This window comes from Pleurodeles waltl, chromosome 9, assembly GCF_031143425.1.
Source record: "Pleurodeles waltl isolate 20211129_DDA chromosome 9, aPleWal1.hap1.20221129, whole genome shotgun sequence".
Classification (NCBI taxonomy): Eukaryota; Metazoa; Chordata; class Amphibia; order Caudata; family Salamandridae; genus Pleurodeles; species Pleurodeles waltl.
In genome coordinates, this window is record NC_090448.1 from 42,289,393 (window position 1) to 42,310,151 (window position 20,759).

General features: G+C 40.0%; 1 protein-coding gene across 3 annotated transcripts in view; it reads right to left on the bottom strand.

Moving 5' to 3' along the window:
- Positions 1-14,558: 14,558 nt before the first annotated feature.
- The window catches only part of LOC138258916 (renalase-like), a 35,804-nt gene continuing 29,603 nt past the window's right edge, over positions 14,559-20,759 (bottom strand). The window contains exons 2-3 of one of the 3 annotated variants that reach the window (XM_069206241.1): positions 18,902-19,076; positions 14,559-15,828 (exon numbers count right to left, since the gene is read on the bottom strand). In XM_069206241.1, coding sequence (XP_069062342.1) covers positions 14,606-15,799 — 1,194 coding nt within the window. In that variant the 5' untranslated portion in view covers positions 15,800-15,828; positions 18,902-19,076 and the 3' untranslated portion in view covers positions 14,559-14,605. Of the gene's footprint in view, positions 15,829-18,897; positions 19,077-20,759 lie in introns of all 3 variants that reach the window. The other 2 variants (XM_069206240.1, XM_069206239.1) reach the window with 2 other exon arrangements.

Below are 20,759 nucleotides of genomic sequence, written 5' to 3' on the forward strand. Positions count from 1 at the left end.
CTTAGTCATTAGGCAACCTCCTGATTTCTTAGTCATCAGGCAACCCAATCAAGCACACTGACAACATAGCGCTGTACATACAATTTCAGCTCTAGTACTGCCACCAAATGTGTGTGGAATTGGGCAGCCTCCATGAATGGACTACGTTGGTCCAGAAATTCATGGTAGAGCACGCTGTATAATTTTCTAGGGAATCTGTCGTGTTTACGGCCATGACACTTCTCTCCTTCTCATTTGCAGTCAAATATTTCCACTGACTGAGAACGGGAAAGAGCGGGGACAAAGGAGTAACGATGAAGTTACTTTTAAGGTGAACCTGTCATTGTTAGTCCACAGGCTCTTTCTCATGTTAATTAATGTCTTGACACCATCCCCGACCCTTCAGCAGCAAGTGCACAACAAATTGGCTAAATGAACTGGTGAGAATGTCCACACTAATATGAAAGGTGGCGGTTTGCATACGACAAATGTGTGCCTATGCAGAAATGGTGCATAAAGTCTAAATTCAAATTTTAGCTTAGGGTCTTCTAATTAGGCTGATAATTGGGAATAGTTTATAGACTACGAATAATACAGTCTCTACAAATGTACCTCCTTCTAATAGTAAAGTGTACTAGTTCAGAAACATTAAGTACTGCAGTTCAATTTTGTGCCACTGCTTATAAGAAACAGCACATTATTTTGGCGACTTTATTGCCTACGTCAGCAGTAATTTTTGGTGTCTCAACACACCATCGACTGCTGCAAAAGAAATGGAGCAAAACAGCATATCATTAAAAATAAGTGCTAGCACTTTGGTCCAAATCAGTTAACACCTATGGTATGATGAGACATTCAACATATAGTATTCAGGCCTCCACACCACAGCGTCACCGTGTGGCACATGACATCACAGTTCATGTGATCACCAAGTGAAGAGCAGATATCACATGGTGAGAAGAAAACTCCTCCTCACGGTGGGCTTCCAGCTAGTGTGTGGAGGATCTGCACTTCTGAAAATCCAGTACAGATTTCTCAATCTCCCTGGGAGAAAAGGGGGCTTCACATGTTTTGTGCTTTTTGCCAGGGAAGTAGTGGCCACCACCCTGTCCAGTGTCGCTCTATGACAGCTTGAGCTTCTGTGGCTTACAATCCTGTCCCAATTTGATGGCCCACCTCCTCTGAGGCTTTCACATTGTAAAAAAAATTTCTAAGGCCCAAGTTAGGAGTGTATTGGATGGCTAGGTGCCCTTCACCCATCACACCCGATAAAATCTGCTACCTGGGATCCAGAATGTATTGGGTTAATAAACAGCACATATTCTGAGTTTTGGGGGATCCACATACTTATTGTGTAAAAAACGGCATGTTATGGCAATATTGTAGTCAGTGTGTCGTAAGCCCTAGTACACGAAAGGGAAAGTTCCCCTTGCCAGCTATTTAAATTTTAAGGCACAGCAGTAATCAGGGTTCAGTGGGCTCCTCAGGCCTCTGGGACCCAGCACCGCTGCACCTGCTGTGCCAATGGAAGTTACGCCCGTTTGTTACGGTAAATACCCTATTATTATTCCCTATTAAATTCTGGATGGTTTGACCTGACAAAATTTAATGAAGGATGAAGATTTGAAGCACCCAGTAAATACTGGGTGCAGTGAATAAAACACAACTCAGAACTGCGACCACCGCACAAACAGGGGTTTGCGTAGAGGTTGGAAAACACAGACCCACTCATCATCAGGGCTGAAGCTGGCAGCTCGTCCATGTTGACTCATAAGGGCCTGGAGTAATAACAGGGCATTCAAAAATAGAACAAACCATTCTATTCTCAAAGGCATTAATAGCATGTACATTAAACTCACTTCACGAAATACATACTTTCACTATTTCATAATCCCAGTACAAATGTAGTGTTTTGCACGTTGTGTGTCTAAAAAGAAATACAGAAGTGAAGATTTATGCACCTGGGTTGAATTCCCCTTTCTCTTCTAACTGGTCAAGCATATCAGGAAACGCAAGTGGAAGGAATCTCCTTGAAGACTGTTGGAGTCGGGTTAGTCGGAGATCGTGATACATTTAGGATGGAAAATCACTCTTAAACAGATTTCTAAGCACATTACTATTCACATTAACCACTGGAGTAACCACTAATCTTGAGTTCCGGAGTAGCGTACTACTCGCCACAAAGCCCTTCAACACCTTGTCAGGGGAATTAAGCGCTATATAAACACAATTACAATAACGGTATGTATTTCTGGAAGCCACTATAAAAGAGCTAATAGGCTTTGTAGAATTGAGTGGTGTATTCATAGTATAATACTCGTTTTATAAGGCAAAGTACTGTAATCCTCCTCTCGAGTTTTGTGTGAATCTTTGAACAATACCTGAATGCGGTATTTTTTTTAGGGAATTCGGTAATACCTCTAACCATCACTGTAAAAGCACTGCTAAATGTGCAGTTAAACAAGCTGTAGTGCTAGTACCACGTTTAGAACACATTTTACACTGACATCATATAATAACAAAGCCAGAAGCCCAAGCCAATGAGGTCATTGTACTAGTACACATGAGCATCAACAACGCCCACTGTTGCTTCTTCTACCACCTACAAACTGGCCAAAAATAGTTCAGTGCACAATTATGTGTAAATATTGACGTCATTATCTGAACAGAGGAAGCTGTAGTGACATATTCTGTCAGCTGCATATCTATAACAGGTATCAGCATGAAGCTCACTGACACAGACTAGGTGTAGCAGAGGGTACACACTACGGATAGTGTCCCCAGCAGCTGCTCAGTTTGTATCGTTTCCAATTGGTGGTTATTATTCAAGATAACGGTTCACCGCACACCCGATAGGGTAATATGTGGTGGGTGGTGCATTCAGAACCTAGGCGAGGTTATTCCTGAAAACGACCTTATCCTTCTGAAACCCACCCCCTGAAAGGTCCTGTGGTGCAAAGGGTCTGGAGCTCACATTTACACTTGGCTAATGTTATGGAAACCAGGAAAGATGTCTTCCAGGAAAAAAGCTATATCTAAAGGTTTAAAAGGTTTACTTAGCCATCTTGCAAGTGCAAAGACCATGTCTCAGGAAGCCCACAGAATAAGAGAAAACCGAGGCATTAGGCCCACAAGATATACTTTGATTGCCTAAGTGGGTGTAGAGAAATAGTATCCAGGCCTAGTCAGCTAGTTTCCAAAGACCGCATAGTGAGTTTTAAAAGTGTCCACGTGCAGCCCTTCCTTGCCCACGTGAAACGTGAGAAAGACTTAAGATCAGGTGATCTTGTGGGTGTTTTTCACTTGTCCCAGTAGAAGAATCTGAGCAATTTGCATTTATTAGGAGTCCCGCAGGCGGACATTCTGGCAGCTGCCACGACTTCGGTCTGCAAAGGTTAGCTTTTCGAGCACCAAAAGTTCAAGATATGTAGTGAGCCTGGAGTGAAATACAGTCATCTCGTTCCCTACCCAGATAGGAGGGCTTTCTTCTAGGGCAGACAGATGTGCTTATTTTCATGCAGACCAAGCATGTCCAAACACCAGACTCGGAATGGTCAACCAAGAGCCACTAAGATGACAGCACTGCGGCCTCCCTCTGATCTTCGTGCATCAAGGTGAGAAGAGGTGGAGGAAAAAGTACATTAGAATGCTTGGTCAACCTGAAGCAAAACAAAATGTGGAATGAGAACTTTTTAGAGAAATTCTGATAGTTGTGGCAAGAGGAGACACCTGCTGAGGCTGTCCACTCTGGTGTTATCCATCTTCACAATCTGGGAGTCTAGCAGAAATACACCACGTTTTAAGACCCATTCCCACAGAGTTGCTAGCCGAGAAAGCTGTACGGAGTAGGTGCCCCTTTGCTTCGTCACACTCAAAAGTGCTGTAAGGGTACACGTAGGTCATCACCACTCTGCATTTTAGCACTGGGAAGTAAGACACCCAATGACAGAAATACTACACTCAGCACTATGGATCTGTTTGAATCGATTCGGAGATTTTGGCCCATGTAGCAATTGATTCATGGCCAATTTTGAGATGGAAATTCCACTTCACACTGCAACGTTATTTCTTGAAGGATTTGTTCTCGATTACCAACTCAGCCTGACCAATACATCAATTAAATTGTTAATTGGGCCCATTATCAGAATGTCTCCTCCTCCTGGAAATCAAACATCTGATTTCACAGGAAATCATTTATATAGTATATGATGTTGTCTTATCAATGGTTAAATCTAGGGTTGCTTTTTTTGGACTTTGCATGTCCTCTCATCCCCAAACAATTTGTTGCATGCTGCTGAGAGGTTTATTACTGAGTCAAGAAAATAAAAGAACATTATTACTGCTCCTAGGGGGTGTATATCGGTTGCCTTTGGAGGCGTAATTAGAGTTCTATACAGATGTTCCGATCTACAGGTTTATCCAGCTACAGTATTTGTCTGAAGTTGAGCTTTCTGGCCAAATCTGAAAATATTGGCGTAGAGCTAACTTAAAGCTTGAATACCTGATATTTGTCAAATAAACCAAAACTACTGACTCACTTTTTGTAGGGCCTGCCACTGTGGTGAATGTGGCTGTTTATTTTTATAGTATATTTCATTGTGTGCTTCCTGTATGCCTTTGTATGTTGATGTACACTATTTCAAATCCTGTCTAGCCAATAAAAGTGCCCCAATCAAGAATTGAGTAATTATGTGTTTCTACTTAACGTGTGTGTGTGTGTGTGTATATATATGTGTATATATATATATATACATTTATGTCATAATATACAGTTAATATGTATGTAGATAATTAGAGCGTTTCTGTTTTTCTATGATAATACATATGTATCTAAGTATGAAAATGATTAAAGGGAATGTATGTCTAAATGATTAACAATTTATTTAGCAATAGCAAAAAACATATATGTTTATTCTGAATAAAACATGCAAAGGTCTGGGCATGTAAATAGTACATGTTTATACATATGAAGCAAAGGAGCAAAACGCATGGGGAGTCAGGTCCGACTCCGTTGCTGCTGAACGCAGGTTGGAATATGCTGTGGAAACCTGCAGTGGAGATCCTTAAATTTTAGAGGTTAGGGGTGTGGGCGCAGGCAAAATGGCACCAGTGCACACAGACCATAAAGACAAACCATGTCTGCATCGGGGACAGCTACAGACACTCTCTTGAAGACCAGGTACGAGGAGAGGTTGGCAAACTGCTGGTTTGAGTAGGCAGTGCACAGGCATATAAGGAATAAGTAGCAGGGGGCTACACAACGATATATAGCACAAAGCAACCATAAGTAACCATGCTCCCACGGGTAAAGAGCGTGCACCTCCCTCCTTTGGAAACTCCGTAGATGGGAACCAACATGGAAACTCCAAGCATGCCCGAGACATGCGAGACACACAACAAACAACCAAACCAATGAACCGGTGAGAAACAGAAATAACTTTCCAGTGGTATTGGGGTGTCACTTCATTCTGTGTTGGGGTGACACCTCCGTTTAAAGAAGGCTCGTCCGTGTATAGTCTAAATAACTTATCCCGAAACTACCCTCTGTTTAAGACTGCGTGAAGCGAGCAATCAAGAGGTTTCCGCCAACCGCTTCCCCCAACGTGGAATCTGATGAGAGCCCAAAGAAAGATGGCTGTGAGTGTTCATTACAGAGTTCCGTGCCCATATTTTTTGGGGTAAGACTTTAACCTCAAAGCAATGGGCATCAACTTTCGAATCTTCCTTGATAATACCTGCTCCCTGCACTAGAAATTAAATGTTAATTTTATAATGCTTTTTGAAAGATGAATCATGTTCTGTTTTTTTTTTTTTCGTGTAACAACTATGGATATTTTAGAAAAAAGTTACATGATACAGCAGAGAAGGAAAGATTAGTAAAAAAAAAAAGTGTTAGCTGCAAACATATCTTCTGTTAATTTGAGTTTTTTTTGGTTGTTCTAGTTTAACAAATAATTATGTAGGTTGTGGCACCTTTCTTTAGCTCAACCAGTCTTTTATTTAACAAAAGTTGCAGCACATTAGCTTTTTTTACAGGCATAAACAGGTCCTTCAGATTTAAAGATATGTATGGAGAGGACATGATGGCCAACAGCCCAAGCTGCAGACTTTGGAACTAGGCGACCTAGTTCAAGCCCAACGTTGGCTCAATGTGATTCTGGGCACATCACTTAATCAGAGGTGATCTCAGAGAGTGAAATGTATTGACATAAAAGATAATAATGAAGTCATAAACCAACCTTTTCATTCACTCTTCCCTGATGATAAAATAGTGAAATATAATGTTGCAGGCAAAATTCAATGGTGCTGCCATCAACGGTGGTGCAGATGTCAATTGTACTTTTGTTGACACCAAGCTTCGTCAACGGTATCTGGACGAGATGGGTGCTGTAATAGCTGTCATCGATGATGTTCCTGACAACGATGGTCTCGTTGGCAAGATGGTGATGGTAATGACAGTGGCTGTGGTCACTGTCACTAACGTCGAAGGTGTTGACGGAGTTCTAGGACGAGTTTTTGACGTCGGCGGTTCAAATGAAGAAGAGTGGTGATGCTCTCTTTTCTCCTATGGGATGGAGTGGATGGGTGTGAGGAGGCCGACCCTGTGGAGACAAGAGGGATATTCTCCTTTTTGGTAAGGGTCCTAGTGGTGAGATTAAGGCCTTCCTGCTCTCCTCAGAAAACCCTTGGTCAGAGGATCTTGACCTTTTATGGGGCCTTACAGTAGTATCACTGTCCTCACCTGAAGAGCGGGATCTTTGGGATCTGGACTTCTGTAGCCACAGAAGTAATCTTCCTTCTATGTCTCTCAATGGTTTTGAGGAGAAAATACAACAGATTTTACACACCTTCACCTGATGCTATGAGTAAAGGCAATATAGGCAGTCTCTTTGTGGTCATCCATATGTAGCATTTTCTTCCCACATGACTTGCAGGAACAAGAGACCTTTCTTGGAAGACTCAGACATTGCAGATGCTGAAGAACTAGATTTCCACAGGAAAAACTGAGCAGAGTTCAGGGAGACTCCCTTCACCCAACGTGCAGTAGAAAATCTGAGGGAATCAGCCTCCCTTGTGAGTATTCTAGAAGGTGTCGGCACCTGACTGGTCATAGTTCAGGTTTGGTCCTTTTTTTTAAAACAACACAGACAGGCCAATAAACTGATGGCCTACTGCCATTATAGCCTATTGTAGCTCTTGCATACGGCTTTATCTTGGTACTGTGGAACTCCCACTTTGACGATGGGGAATGATTCAAGCATGTGAATCTATGAAAGATCCAATACTGGATAACAACTCCCTCCCTTTACTAATCCACTTCAATTAATCCATCCCTTTCAAAACAATTACAACAAATGCTGGAGACCTCAATGAGCACTAACTTAACACACTTGCCACAACTAATCCATAAGGAAAGAAAAACAATAATATATATATTTTTTTTTTACTAATCTATAACTTTGGGTTCTGGAGTAGTGCATTTCTCACTGCAGAGGTCTTCAATGCCTTGTCAGGGGAAGTAAGCCATAAATAATTACAGTTTACAATTACATATATGCAGGTCTTCTGGAGTACAACCTTTAAATAGAAAAAGGAGCTGTTCACCATAAACCTTGGGTACTCCCTGAAAAGGTGGACTCAAAGTAATAAGGAAAGGTAGACTCAAAGTAATAAGGAAGTATGCACTGTTTAGACATATTACACAATGCAATCTTCACTCTAATTTCAGGATAATCATTTGACTAATTTTGGCCACATGTGATCTTATCTTATCTCATCTCATTATCAACTTTGAGGCTATGTTACTTACCTCCAGGGTTTTCGCTAGGGATATGGAGTATGGAATATAATTATGCCTCAACATCATAGCCAAAATATCAAGGACAACAAATATAAAAAAGTAAGTGCATATAGGGAAGTAAAGACTTAATATGATTAGCTCCACATCTAGGTACCTCGAAGACATTTTGGTTTTTTTCAACAATAAGGTCTTCTCCAGTGTGGCGTGCTGCAAATTGCTGGTGATCACATTGGGATCAGCCCACCCCCATTCAATTATCTCTATGCAAAAAAGCTGTGGCACGCGAAGGATTGTTCTTAAAATAGATATGTGTTTAAATATTAAAGGTAGCGGTACAAAGACCACTGACACGTTTCGACCCCAGGGTCTTGATCACGGCTATCAGGTGTGTTTTCACTCACTGCTTACATAGTTTCCCATCAGCCAACTAGGAGGGCATCCTCACACTTGTAGTGTAGTTTACAGTGACAATTAGAAACAATAAAGTGACCTCTGTGCAAAAAAAAAAGTGCTGTTAATTTTAAAATAACCAAACAGCGAGCTGTACACCTTTCACAATTCATAATACACATGTTTTCTTGTCTTAAGAATACTACCATACAAGGGTATAGGACTTGTATTTTTCAGGTGTAGAATGATCAGTGCACTCTATTTTAGACCTTCCAATGGGTTTTCTTTCATGATCATTATCTCTAAGGGAGAATGCAATACTGTAATAAGCAGTCTATTCCTGCACTTATTACTTTTAATCACTTGTGTGATTCTCTAAGTGAGCCTTGGCAGATCAATGCATGCAAGTGACATAATTGAGATCATTATGTAATATCTTTTTCACACACAGACTGCACTATGCATTACTGCTGAATGAAAAGCCCATAGTTACCTCACTTGGACATTCTTTTGTATGCTCTACATTTTCCTAATTCCAGTTGTGTGGTAAAACGAGTATCAAGTAGAGCTCACCACATTCAGCATAGAAGTTAATCATAAAATTTCAATTAATATTTCTCATACAAATAATAGTCATTGGGCCATATGTACAAACACATTTTCCCATAGACACAGAATGGGCAAAACTGCTTGCTACATCTGGCCCTTAGTTCTCATATATAACACAAATTCACACTTACCTGTCTTCCCTCGAATGAATGTAGTATCCACTAAATTCACAAATTCTAGATTTCAAAGTACTGCTTTACATAACTGGTGTTTAACTTTGTAAATTCTTTAGCATCACATATATAATTCACTCCAAATGTATGTATGAACATTCCTTCATCATTGTTCAGTCCAAAGGGAAATATAATTTGTAACCGAATGATGAACTTAGGTTTTCTCTGAGGAAGGAGCCTGGTTCTATCCACTCCCCGTTCTGTTTGTAATATGTGCTCTATACCATAGTGCTTCACAGATTGCCAATTCTCCTCATGATTTTTCATATAGCACCTGCATATTACATATAAAGGATATTTATTTTCTTCTGCACTGATGTGTTCTAAAATCCAAGTAGTTCTTTCAATATACTTCAAACCAGAGGCACATTCCAAGATCTAAACTATGAATGATGTTTCACATGTAATTGTTTGATTGATTTTGATTGGGTATCCATTCTTATCCATGTCTTTAATGGTCTTTCAATTTTACATGTTTTGCACGTTAAGCACTTTCTAGATTGACCTAACTATGCTTTTCTTGATTTGTCTTAAAAAAATGACTCTTGATCAACTTCTTTTTAAAGAGGGTGTTTTTCTATATGTTATTAATGGTGCTCTACTCCCTAGATCAGGATCCTGACAAATGAAGAGACCAAAAATTACTTGCATTTCCTTGTTTTCTGTGCTGTACATTAAAATCAGTTGGATGTCTGTTTTGTACCCATCATCCTCCTTGCCTTGATCTCTCTTTGCAATCAGAGTATCCATCCTAATTTTCAATGTGAATCTCTTATTTCCCCTTTGGATAGTTATATTTCTGTTCCCTCTTTGTTTAAAGCAATGATTTGTGCCACTCCATTTCATTCCAAATTCCTCAATGTTGGAACAATTCCTTTTTAATACTAAAAAAAAATCCTCATAGGGAATACTGTGCAACAGAGCCTTGGGATGGAAACTTGCACCATGGAGGATGGAGTGGGAGTTTATTGATGTTTCTTTCCGAAACAAGGTGCTCTCCAATTTATTTTTCTGTACATAAATTGTAACATCCAAGAGGTTTATTCTCTTTTCATCCACTGTTCAAGTAAAACGTAATCCATGTTCATTATTGTTCAAACTTGAAAAATGTTATGAACCTATCATCTATGAATCTCGTCCACTGAGTTATTTTTTCCAGCTACTGTTTATGTTTCTCACCCCATCCTTCTTCTTTTTCCAACCATCCCATGGTGAGATTTGCATAGCTAGGTGGGAAAGATGTTCCCATTGTAGTACCACAGTTTTGTATGTATATATGGTTAAATAAAAATATATTATTATTGAGGCAAACATTGATTATTCCCAATAAAATTTGTGAGTGTTCATATTCACCTACCCTTCTGTTTCAGAAAATATTAAAAGCTCTCCGCCCCACTTCGAGTCTGATTGATGTAAAACAACAACACCACATCCATTGTTATTAATTTGTAATCTTGATTCCAAATTATGTCTGATAAAATTCTTAACAGATCGACCGTATCTCAAATGTAGGAACTGAGATCTTTCACCACGGTTGTCAAATAATAGTCCACATACTGTGATACTTTTTCAAAGAGTGACTGGCAAGCCCAGATGATTGCTCTTCCTTGTGGATCCGAGAGACTTGTATGTATTTTCAGAAGAAAATATTGATTTTGTACCATTACCTTTATGCTTTAAATAAACATCTATTTTATGAACAGTCCTTCGAGTCCTGCAACCTTTTTGTATTCGAAATACATCTATATAGTTAGATATAGAAAATCTAAGTATAATAACCAGTCGATTTTTATTTATCTATATGACAAATATATTAAGATATTATGATATTCCTTAAGAGATATACAGAACTCACACCACATTCAGTGCAAGAGAGCAGAGTCTATTACTGAAGTTTTGAGCTGCACCATCTAAATAACGCCTCACACATTCTCCCAAAAATGGAAGGAAGCCAGTGAGTAGAGTACTTAACCCCACTGTGATATTGTGTTTTCTAGTGGTAGGGTAGCATACCTATGCTCAGAGGACATCGGCGTCTGGTGCTTTCAAGAGTAGCAGGGTAGATTCCAACAACAGCACAGGAGAATTTGCTCTCATTTTTCCTTCAGAAAATGGTTCTACTGTAATACACAAGGCAAAAGCCTTCACAATATGTGTCATGGTCTTGACGCAACTGTCAACAGGGTGAGTTTATAATGGGGTTCATGGCAGAACCAAGATACTCTCAGCGCAGAAGTATTCACTTAGGGTGAACATCGACATGTCACCTGCTACCAGAGGTGAAACAGAGCATTAACAACAGCCATTTACAGCTTCGGTGTCCCTTAGATGCAAAGTTTCCATAGTTTTGCAGTTTACCCTCACAACATGTTACAATTGTGGCCCCTAAGTTGTCAAAATTACCTAGCAACATTAGTGGCCTCAAATACCTGACAACATAATTGCAGTCAAAGTTGCCATCCTCAGCAGGTGACTTCCAGATGAATAAGGTTTTTTGCCTAAATAGTCCATTCTTTTAGATGGGCAATGGAACAAATACACACATAAATATACATGGCTGTATCATTAGATTTAGTTATGGTAACCATTTTGGGATTTGGGCAGGTATAAAAATTAAATTATAATAATCTTTGCCTCTAGAACATTTCAGTAGGGAATCCCATGAGCTATACAAATGAAGTGAAGGTCAGGACAGATGGGATATGCACACCTTAACAGAACTCTCACGAATGATGGGTTGCAATGGCCTTCATTCTTTGGGGGCTCAAGAAACAAACACAAAAATCTTACTCCATAATGTACTTTTCTGGATTACATATTTTCTGGCTACTTTCCATAGCTGGACTGAGAATGAAGTCAGTCATTGGATGACTACTAATTACAGCATGCCCTGAATGATCTTGGCACAAATAATACACAAGCAGAAAACAAAATAGGAGATGGTTCTTGAAACTCTGGGATGACTTCGCCGTCATGCCTTATAAGACTAATGGCAATTGTTTTGCTGTAAAATTGAAACACAAAGGAAAACAACCTAGTGCGCTAGGGTCTTTAAAAAAAAAAAAATTGTTTCTGGTTCCAAACCCATGACAACATATTTGTTTCCTAGCTGAGGCAGCAGCAGTAAAGAGCAACAGTGGAGCTAGTATCGAGTTCATAATGTTTGTCTACAGCTTACCATGGCAGATGTAGGTACAGGGGACTGAGTCCAACGGGGGAAAAAAAAAAAAAAGTGGAGGCACACCTTCTCCAGCTGTGCACTTAGAATATGCAACAACATCGGACTCGCACTCCACTACTAGAATTCAAACATGAGCAGATGGCATACATCTTGTAAGAATCTCACCCCACACTCACAGGGGCTAACTTGTTCTTCCATTACCTACCTGGGCTTCAACTGGAACGCATCTGCTATCCCTCAACCACTTTTTGTGTCAAGGTATTATCTTCCCACATTGCTGCCCGGCACTCCTTTTGTTCTCTCCCAAGATTGGTGCTCTATAAATAGCAACGTATACATCCAAATATACACAAACTAACACTGTCTACGACTATAATAGCCTACAATAAATTGCAAGTCTTCCTGTACCCAACAGTACATAGACTTTACAATTTTTGGAACTGAAAAAGAGTGGTTTTGAACAGTCTCTACACACAGACAAGGTGAAAGTTAAATAATATGTCCTTCCCTTAAATCGAGCACATTACTGTTCCAAGTTTGGGACCATCCTTATCCTCAAAAAGCTCTGAAGGATCCTGGAAAGTCTTGATATGTAATCAGCAATCTACTTGGTTGAAGCCCATATAAACATTTTACACTACAGAGCCCAAACACGACAGGCCATCTTAAAAACCAAAATCCATGGAAGACTTTCAAAATGACTATACTTTCTTGATCACTATATCCTGCATCACAAGCAAAAACTCTGCTGTAGATCATATTAGGAGATTTTGCCAAGGCCATTATCCATCTGGGTATCTCATTTGTAAAGATTTAGTACGCCTTCTTCAGATCCTTTATGGATTTAAATCTAGATTGCACATCAGGTTCATTCTGCTGACTCGATACATCATAGCCTTGACTTTCTATCATTTACCTACACCTTGGTAGAGTACATCACTGGCCGAGGGAATCTGACACCTCATGCTAAACCCACCACCCTATTCCTGCTCACCAACATACCGGTACTATACCTGATATGGCCTGGTTTCACAACCGGAAACAACTATGCATAACCTGAGGTACCATTTCAACTTTGTCTACTATGGTTATCTTTACTCTCTTCTAGAAACAATATAATTTTAACCACATTAAAAATTTCAGGTCGACTTCATGTTTGAACACTGCTATGCTACACCGACGATGCACCTCAATATTCAGAACAAAATACAATCAAATAAGTTGCAAAAACAGGTTCAATTTTGGAGCACAATGCGTAACAATCTTGAAACATTTGAATTAATGGTTCCTATATACTGCAGTTGCATATGGCATTTCAAGGTTAAATAAAATGATGAAATGCCTGTTTGAAGGGTGCTTCAAACAGCCATTTCATCATTTTTTGACCTGCAAATGCCATATCCAACTTAGTCGAACCCCTGCATGAAGAAACAGTCCAGTTCTAATAATTAGTCACATTTTAATAGAAGTTCAGGGCTGCAGTGAGGAATCGGGAATGACCCAGATGGTACAAAAAGGGGCTATTTTCTATGATAGTCAGGTTACAGGATACGAGTATAGTATGCCTACCATAAGTAGTCAAAATCTTCCCTGATTAACCTTTATGCACGTTATGACTGGCATGCAACATCATTGGCATCATTAAGACCGCACACATATAGGAGAACACAATCCAAATTTCAGCTGTGCCACAATAAGAGTGGACTCACCATAAGCAGCTCACTTCGACACAGTCCAGCCCAAAGAGTTTGGCCACACCTTCAGTCACCCAACTATAAGCCACAACATGTATATTTCTCTTGCATTAGAATTGTCAAGGAGGTGCAACCTGAGTCTTAAGAAACAGCGCGCAAAATGCAGCACTGGATAGATTTGCCAGCGGTTATGTCCTGTGAAGCCAAATATGGTGGAATACGGTTGGGTGGGAACCAGCAGTTTAGAAGCAAGTGCGTAAGCATTTCACTTCCAATTGGGTAATTCTGATAAGCACATTTTATTTTGTTGTAATGAGGATATTTTTAAAGCCAATTGCTGATGATCCAACGCATTGCTTTGCCTTCGTGTGAAGTATATACTGAATTACAAGTAGAATTGCAAGTTGGCTAATGACAACAACTTAAACTACAGCCTACCTTCTCAATGTTTTCCCCACCTCACACACCCTCCCTTATAAGCATCAGTACCCAGAGAATATGGTACATCCTGGCAGGCAGTCTTGTGATTTTACCCATTTACCAATTTTAAACCCTTGAAACCGATCTGGAAGCCATCTGTAAAGTGGCTAAGCTGCAGGTAAGTGTATAGCACTACAAATGAGTAACAGACAGGTAGAGCATATACATCTTTTTCCAGTCCAACTGACCAGCAGGGCCAATTAGCTTTGAGATGGTAGCAAACACTGGGTGAAAAGATTCAGACAAAATAATTTCATGCTGGCATTGGTTTTTGGCACAATGTACAACTTTATTTGCATCAGCTCTGCATTTTAGGTCGAAAAAGCAGACTTTTGTTAGTTGGAAATGCCCCTAGTGCACGAGCCATGGTGGGAACTAAAGGTTTTCTCAGTCCAATGTCTCTTCTCTCTCCTTTGCAATGGTTGTTAATCGCTTCTGCCAAAGCCAGGCCACTCAATGCTGCCCCTTCTACACAGGGGCTAACCAACCAGTCTCCGCAGATTCCGACATTGTGGCTTGCTTGGAACACACACTCTTCACCATGAAGCACATTTAGTGGGTTTGCAGCACCCCACAACTGCACTTTAGTGAAACATGGGTTAGTGGACTTCAAATTTATACCAGTTACTTCCCCAAAACCACTAAGTAGCAAATGGATAACCTCTTTCTCTTTAGTAGGTGGAATAAATTCCTGGGGAACTTTATGGAGGGCACCAAAGTTCTTGGTACTAATTACTGTCCAGCATTCTATTGGACTTTCAGATTTGTACTTAGCCGTGTTATTCCCTATCCAGGATATATCTGGGTGATCCACAAATGCTCCTTCAAAACTAAGGCGCAGTTTATTGGGAAATGCCACTAGCAGGACCCAAAGAGAGCAAAGCTGCATCACATTAGATCTAGGGTCTATTTCTGGCCCAAATTTAACTTTTAGAAGTTTATGAATTTCTGGCACACCTGCACTTGCCAGTAGTCTGTCTGCACATTTGCCATTGTGGGCAATACCCAAATAATCAAACCATCCATGGTCATCAACTTTCCACTTTTTGATGACAGGGTCCCACTGAACGCTGTTTATCCACTCATTTCCTCTTAACTGAACAAGACTGGACAGGCATTCAGGTACAGTTTGTATGCCTTGTGTGCCAATGAAAGCTTGCAACCCTCTCACTTCTTCTGGCTTACACCCCGGTTTCAGTGTAACAAGAGGTCCGGGCCAAACCTGCACTGCTTTCTTGGAATGTAAAAAAGACACAATCTTGCAAAACCTTGGATCACTCACAGTGAAGAACTGCACTGCATGATCAAAGATTTGAAGTGTGCCATCAATGCTGATGTATCTGCTGCTGCATCTGCCACCAGGGGCCCGTTTCCCAGTATCAAACACCACAGTGTTGGTCACTCCAAGCTGGCACAGTCTTGCTGCACAGACCAGACCTGAAATTCCACCACCGATGAGAGCAACTGAAGGGCTGGGGGCACTGTTCGCCATCGCTCAACCAAGATACAGATGCATGAACTCTATGGAGAAAAAAACAAAAAATTTGAAATCCAAAAGACTATAAAGCACGGAGTAATATGTAAATTCAAGAAACAATGGCTACACATTACTTTGTTCTTTGTGTAGTAGTCCTGTCAGAATGCTGCCCTACAGAGGGTGTGGTAACAGAATATTGTTGTCAGAATATTACCTATCATAAGTATTATCTCCTGAACATTGTTTACACGTACACATTGAAGTTAAGGATTTAATGGAACATCTACACCCGAAGGGACGATAGATTTGCATATAATATTTAGAACACAATATTTATGCCAGAAGATATTTCTGCATGCAATATTCTGAAATACAAGCCTACAAAGCAAGACAAAAGTGCAACTTGTGCAATATTTCTGCTTTCTGCAGAATCATATGGCCGCTACGTACTACGAACACAAGAATTCTTAGTAGTGTCACCAAGCATTAACTGCAGAAGTTAAATGGTCTGCCGTATCTTTCAGTAGTCAGTCTAGATTGGTTTATGATGTGCATCCATTTGGGTATAAAATGATGTGCACATTCTTTAAAGGGAGCAGAACGTTCTGTTCTCATTCTCTCTTCCAATAGCTAACATCTGTTATCATTGATAACACTACTCTGCTCAACTGATAAGTATGATGTGAGCGATAGAATAATCCACTTAATTTATTGTACATAATCACCATGTTTAATATTGAATAACATTTACTAGTGTGAGCACATTTTTTTTTATTTTCCACAAAAATTTGAAACCATATCCTGAAAGGAATAATTTCAAACTTTAGGTGATTTTGTCATTAGAACTACGTTTATTGGATACCTTTGAGGTAATACAGTACACTGATGGTCCAACCGATAGTGCTTGTTATTGACTGAATATTGTGCTGGAGTGTAACCTTTCATATGTTCTGACATAACTTTGGCAACAGAATAACTGAATTTACTTTCCCTGCTGTTTTAATTTAATGCCGTTAGCGTAGCGGGCCGGGACCGTGGCACCATCACTGTAGTTGGGCCATATAAGAATGTTTTTCTGTATCAAATCAAAATAAACAAATATATTTTTAAACTGTGTGCACTAAAGCAAAACAACTGTTTGTTTTTTGTTCTCATGTACAAGATTTTCTTGATGCCGACGCTACCGTGATAATTTGCTGGTGACTTCACTTCTATAAGAATAAATTAACAATTGTGCAATGACAAGAGAATTCAAAAATGCATCTTTAAATATTTGTATGATAATTATATTAACTCTCCAATCACAAACGATATTACTAAAGTCCCTGTATTAATCTTCTCACAACTTCATACAAGCATAAAACTATTTTGGCTGAGGTGGTTAAATAAACTCGACTATTTCAATCAAGCAAATTAGCAATAACCATTACAATATACATTTTCTCTAAGTGCTAAAGCGAAAGTGCACACAACGGGGAAACAATGGGGAAAAACATCGAAGGAGGCAGACAAAGCTCGATAACAAAATAAGAAAGCTATAATGTGGCTCATTATGCAACGTCCATTAGAAAAATCCACAATTCCACACGAGTTATTGAAATACTTAAGTAACTCTCATTTAATAGTTAGGATAGTTCTTCACACTGCTTCCCCACAGGAGTTCTTATTTAAAGTACATTTCCTTACCACATTTACATAATCTGCATTGTCATGAAGTTATCTTGGTGCCCTTTAAGAATCTGGGATTCTTATTGATTAGAGTTTGGTTGTGCATTGCAATGTTTTAGGGGTGAGTCATCCTGGATCGTAGCCAGCAAGGTTGAAGTAGAATAGTGAGTGTGCTGTTTAGTAATGGGGTACTGTTGGTCTACTAATAAGCAGGCTTCGTTTCACAGAAGACTGGCTCTGATACTTATGTTTACTGTAATCCTATCACTTGTCAGTGTGATGCTCTGTTAGTTCTGTTTAACTCTGCTCGTGAGTAGTTAGACCAAACTGTAATTCCTAGCAATCTTGCAGTCTGTACAGTGTAATTTGCGGATCATACGAAAATCAATGGGGAACAAAAGAAGCTTGGCGTTAGTAGGCTACCCCAACTTCCAACAGTAGTAAATTAAGTCAATTGATAGCCCACTCTAGATTTTAGTTCAAAAAGAGTGATTATTCCCTTTGTCGTGACCAAACATAACTATCAAGATCACTGGCTCATCACTGAAGTCTTTAGCCCTCAGAAAAGATATTCTTTTTAAAATGACTTTCACCCATAGTAACTTTGTGGCATGCCTCACCATTAGGCCCTCATCTGGAATTTAACTACATCTGGACGGCTCAATCTCTGTTAAAGAAGGGACTCTTTGAAAATTGATTTGATGGGTATCTACAAGGTTAATCGGTTAAACTGGTCTAAAGGAATGTCCAATCTCTGGTATTTTATTCCCAGTGTCCTTTGGCAAACATAAAAACACGAGTGGAGTTTATTAGTTCCCAGGTATCTCTACCAGTGGAGTACATGTTTCAGCCGGTTACTCAAATCCCAGCAATGGTCACAAGTTTTCATCGGGACCAGAACAAGATCCCTTTTTATTTTCTTTAACAAAACACTTTTCCTGATATTACCAGAAACGCGGCATGCATTCATTCATTCATTCATTAACTTATGCAACTCAAGCAAATGATCTGGGGAATTCCCAATGGGTATCTGGAGGTAATGAACAAATGATTAAAAAATAAATTCTCAAATGCAGACTTGAACCGGATGTTGCCATAATCCCGGTACACACTCTAGGATTCAATGCACAACTCTATTTTAGTGAATTTTGTGCTTGAAAAAACAGACACATTAAAAGTTCTTCTTCTTATGGCTCGGGTGGCTGCTGGCGGTCATAAACTTAATTGTTGTGGATGTAAGTGTACTCATGTATGCTTGACATATTCATGTGTTGTGTGGTCTCTGGAAATATTTTGTGGAGCGCACACAGTTTTTTAACATATTTTGTCAAAGGAAACACATTGTGAGTTACTGAGAAAAACTCAATGCTAATTATACCACTCCATCAGTGGTAGAGTTTGAAGAATTAGGGTTATTACTGGATTTAATGAATGTTGTTACTTACTTACTTGCTGGCCATTGAGCTATTCGTAGCTCTACTCACTCCACAGTAGAGAGCAGGGCCCGCTCACCGCTACTTACATGGCCGTCTGCATCTTCTGTATCACGTGACATCACGCCATTCACACAGTGAAGTCATCAGGCGTGCTGCAAATACTTCAGAGCCATCATTTTCTTAACCTGCTGTTATTATTAAATATCAGCAGTCACTATCCACACAATTGTCAGGGCCATTTGCACATACTGTTAATTCCTCTAGTGGCCTACTGCTCTCTAATATGCAAGGACTTGCGACACAAATAGATGCATGGCCAGTGATAACCTCTGACTTACTTTTAATGAATGCAATAACTCTAATCATAGGGCACAGCAAAGAACATTTTATTCTTTCCTTAAATGGAAGCAGCATGGAAAAGTAAATTGAAGCTGAAACAAGAAATTCTGATGTATTTATTAGGAGGCACACAGCAAGATCCGACAAGCAATTAAAATGACTTTACACATTAAACAGGTCACTGAAATACTAGCAGCTACACTTTGCAAGATACTTAACCTATATTCTTTGGTCTATTAGATTCTTACGTACTGCTTTATCGTTACTGGGGAGACATCAGTCCACTCAATGACAGCAAACTGGCCAAAAATAAATAACTACAACCCTGCCACACATAACAATAAGCAATTCCCAACATGTTTCTGACATTTTGAATTCTGTCAGTAAGCTGTACCTTGGGTCCTTAGGCACTTATAATATGGGGTTGTATATATATCATTGCTTGTACTTCCTGTAATTCAAAGCTGGATTTTAAATTACATACAATGCATGTTCAACGGGTCAAGGAGTACAGGTCCGACAAATATGTAAACAATAAATAAATAAAGTGCTTGTGTATACCAGGTATGTTACCTCCCCCCCCCTTTTCAGGGGGCCATAGGACTAACAGTGAGTGAGGGTTGAGGTCGTATGCCTCAGGTGCTGTGGGCCCATCCTACTATGGGTCTACAAACTGGACTAAGTACAACTATTTCTGAAACTTACTCTGAGGGTAGCGAGGGCAAGTATCACAGGCTCCGCAGGGAGGCAGTGTGGGGGGAGGACAATAGGTCGAGAGCTCCAAACTCAATATTTAACAGATACAATAAAGTAATGTTGCGCCCAGAGCTTATTCTTTTGATGCTGTACTTCTTAATCTAACAGCAAACAAATACCATATAGTTCAATGCATGGAACAACATGTTTGCAGACTTCTGTGTTCACCAATGAGGTGCTTTCATCCTTTCCCTTCCAGATAATCACCCTTCTACCAACTCAGGTTAAGACTCCCGCTATTACTGCCCCCGTGCACGTAAAGCAGGATTAGGCTGAGGTGGAGTTCTCACAAATATTCTCACTGTTTTTAACGCGCAGCAGAGTTCAATAGTTTATCGTTTGTTGGTGTTAATTCAACAGCCATCATTGACATGGCAGGCAGTGCAGTGCCTTTGTGTCGCTCAGCCCTGGGGTTTACATTCATAGTGCATTCAGCATACCCTGCAAATGCACCCTTCACCTTTGCAGCACAATCTTCCTGCTGCATAGCAACGGCTTCTGTACAGCATGGCCAGAAGGTTTCAGGGAGGTGGGCCTTCACATCAGCGCCCGAAGTGCAGCCTTCTCAGATGGTTTGGGGCTAGTCCTCCAGGGCGAATCCTCTTGAGGCAATGGTGTTAGGCCCTATGCAGATTAGGTTCTCCACTAAATGGTGATGTAGTCTCTTTGCTCCTTGTCGGTGACTGCAGCACGTGACCATATCCACAATCGACTGCTGGGTCACAAGTATCAGGCACAACCTGGTAGTATAATTTACTTGACAAACAGCACAGAAG